Source organism: Cheilinus undulatus, linkage group 18 (genome assembly GCF_018320785.1).
Source record: "Cheilinus undulatus linkage group 18, ASM1832078v1, whole genome shotgun sequence".
Lineage (NCBI taxonomy): Eukaryota > Metazoa > Chordata > Actinopteri > Labriformes > Labridae > Cheilinus > Cheilinus undulatus.
Window position 1 is genome coordinate 4,812,920 of NC_054882.1, and position 1,414 is coordinate 4,814,333.

Sequence of the window (1,414 nt, forward strand, 5' to 3'; positions counted from 1 at the left end):
AGAGCATGACCTGGGTTGTGTCAATCCTCCTTCCTGTCCGATGGGGCCCTCAGGTGGGCGTACTTGCCATATCACGCCTTACTTCAGCCTCAAATTTCAGCTCAAACATGCCTAAAACTTCTGCTCAGAACTGTACATTCCAGTCCATCTGTAAAAAGAATGGGGCACTGGAATGATTTGAATTTTAAATATATTGAATTGTATCCAACTACTGTCGTTTTATTTGAAATGCACGTCGATTGTGTGTAAACAAAAATTAGATAAATGTTGAGACTTTAGGTGACTCCTGCTAGCAGAAACAAAATGCATTAACTTGCTTAAGACTAAATACTTTTTAATATTCTGTTGATTGTGCACAGTAAGTTTCAGAAAAAATACTGCTGCCTCTTTTTCTTTTATCTTACATAGTCATAAGTTGTTTAATACATGATTAAATAGTTGTTCTACTTTGGTCGGGCTTGAACCACAAAGACACGAGTTCATTTATGTTGATACAGCTTCATCAAACCAAATCCAACCACAAGAGCAGGTGCTATGAAGCGTGTCTTATTCCTGATGGTATAAGAGTTTTTGTAATGATCAGTAGGGTTTTTCTGTCAGCGTGCTTTGCTAGCTGCACAGTAGTACAGTGCATCCTGCTCAGGTCCTGTGACTTGGATGACTAGAGTACTGGTCTTTTCTCCATCTCCTGACAGATCTCCAGTGATACTAAACTTTTTGTCTTCTGGATCTTCCTTTGTTACATCTTTGTTGTATAAATATCCAATGAGTTTCATGGCTGTGTCTGTAAGTGAGCGCTGGTACCAGAGCATCATCCAGTAGCTACTGTCATCTCGGCTGCAGTCAATCTGCACTCTGTCTCCAGGGTTTGTGATGATATTGGGGGGAGTCTGACGAACCACCACTGCCAGACCAACACCTGGACATGAGGAAAATAAAGAACACATTTACATGGTGATAATTACTGTATGCTAAAATCAAATTAATTTCCACAATTGTAGAACCTGATATTTATTTAAGAAAGTTTTTACCTGACAGGTAGCAGAAAAAGACTAAGAAGATCATCTTTTCACAAATAAGTCTCTATGTATCATATATTCCAAGTTTCCATAAACCCTCTGATAGAGAGCTCTATTGATTGAAGATGGGAGTGCTGTAAAAGAAGAGGCCATTGTGGACTTGTCTTGGATTTTCATTGGTGTTTAAAGCAGCCAATAGGACTGAAATGTATTTCATCCACACCCCCACCCTCTGTCACACAAAACACATGGACTACACTTCCTAGTGGCCAATGTAAGATTGCAGAGTGTATTTTCTTATGTACATTAATCTAAATTTCAACCAAGTAATTGTATTTTTCTTGTTTGGGACTTCAAATCTAAACTCCCCTCATATTTCATGACAGACTATTTAG

At 38.6% G+C, this 1,414-nt stretch overlaps 1 gene segment (V, D, J or C); it reads right to left on the reverse strand.

Annotated features, from left to right (window-relative positions):
- Positions 1 to 596: 596 nt before the first annotated feature.
- Positions 597 to 1,137, reverse strand: LOC121526527. The segment is given in 2 exon segments: positions 597 to 919; positions 1,032 to 1,137. Coding segments are annotated over 2 exon segments (357 nt in total).
- Between the last annotated feature and the right edge of the window lie 277 nt (positions 1,138 to 1,414).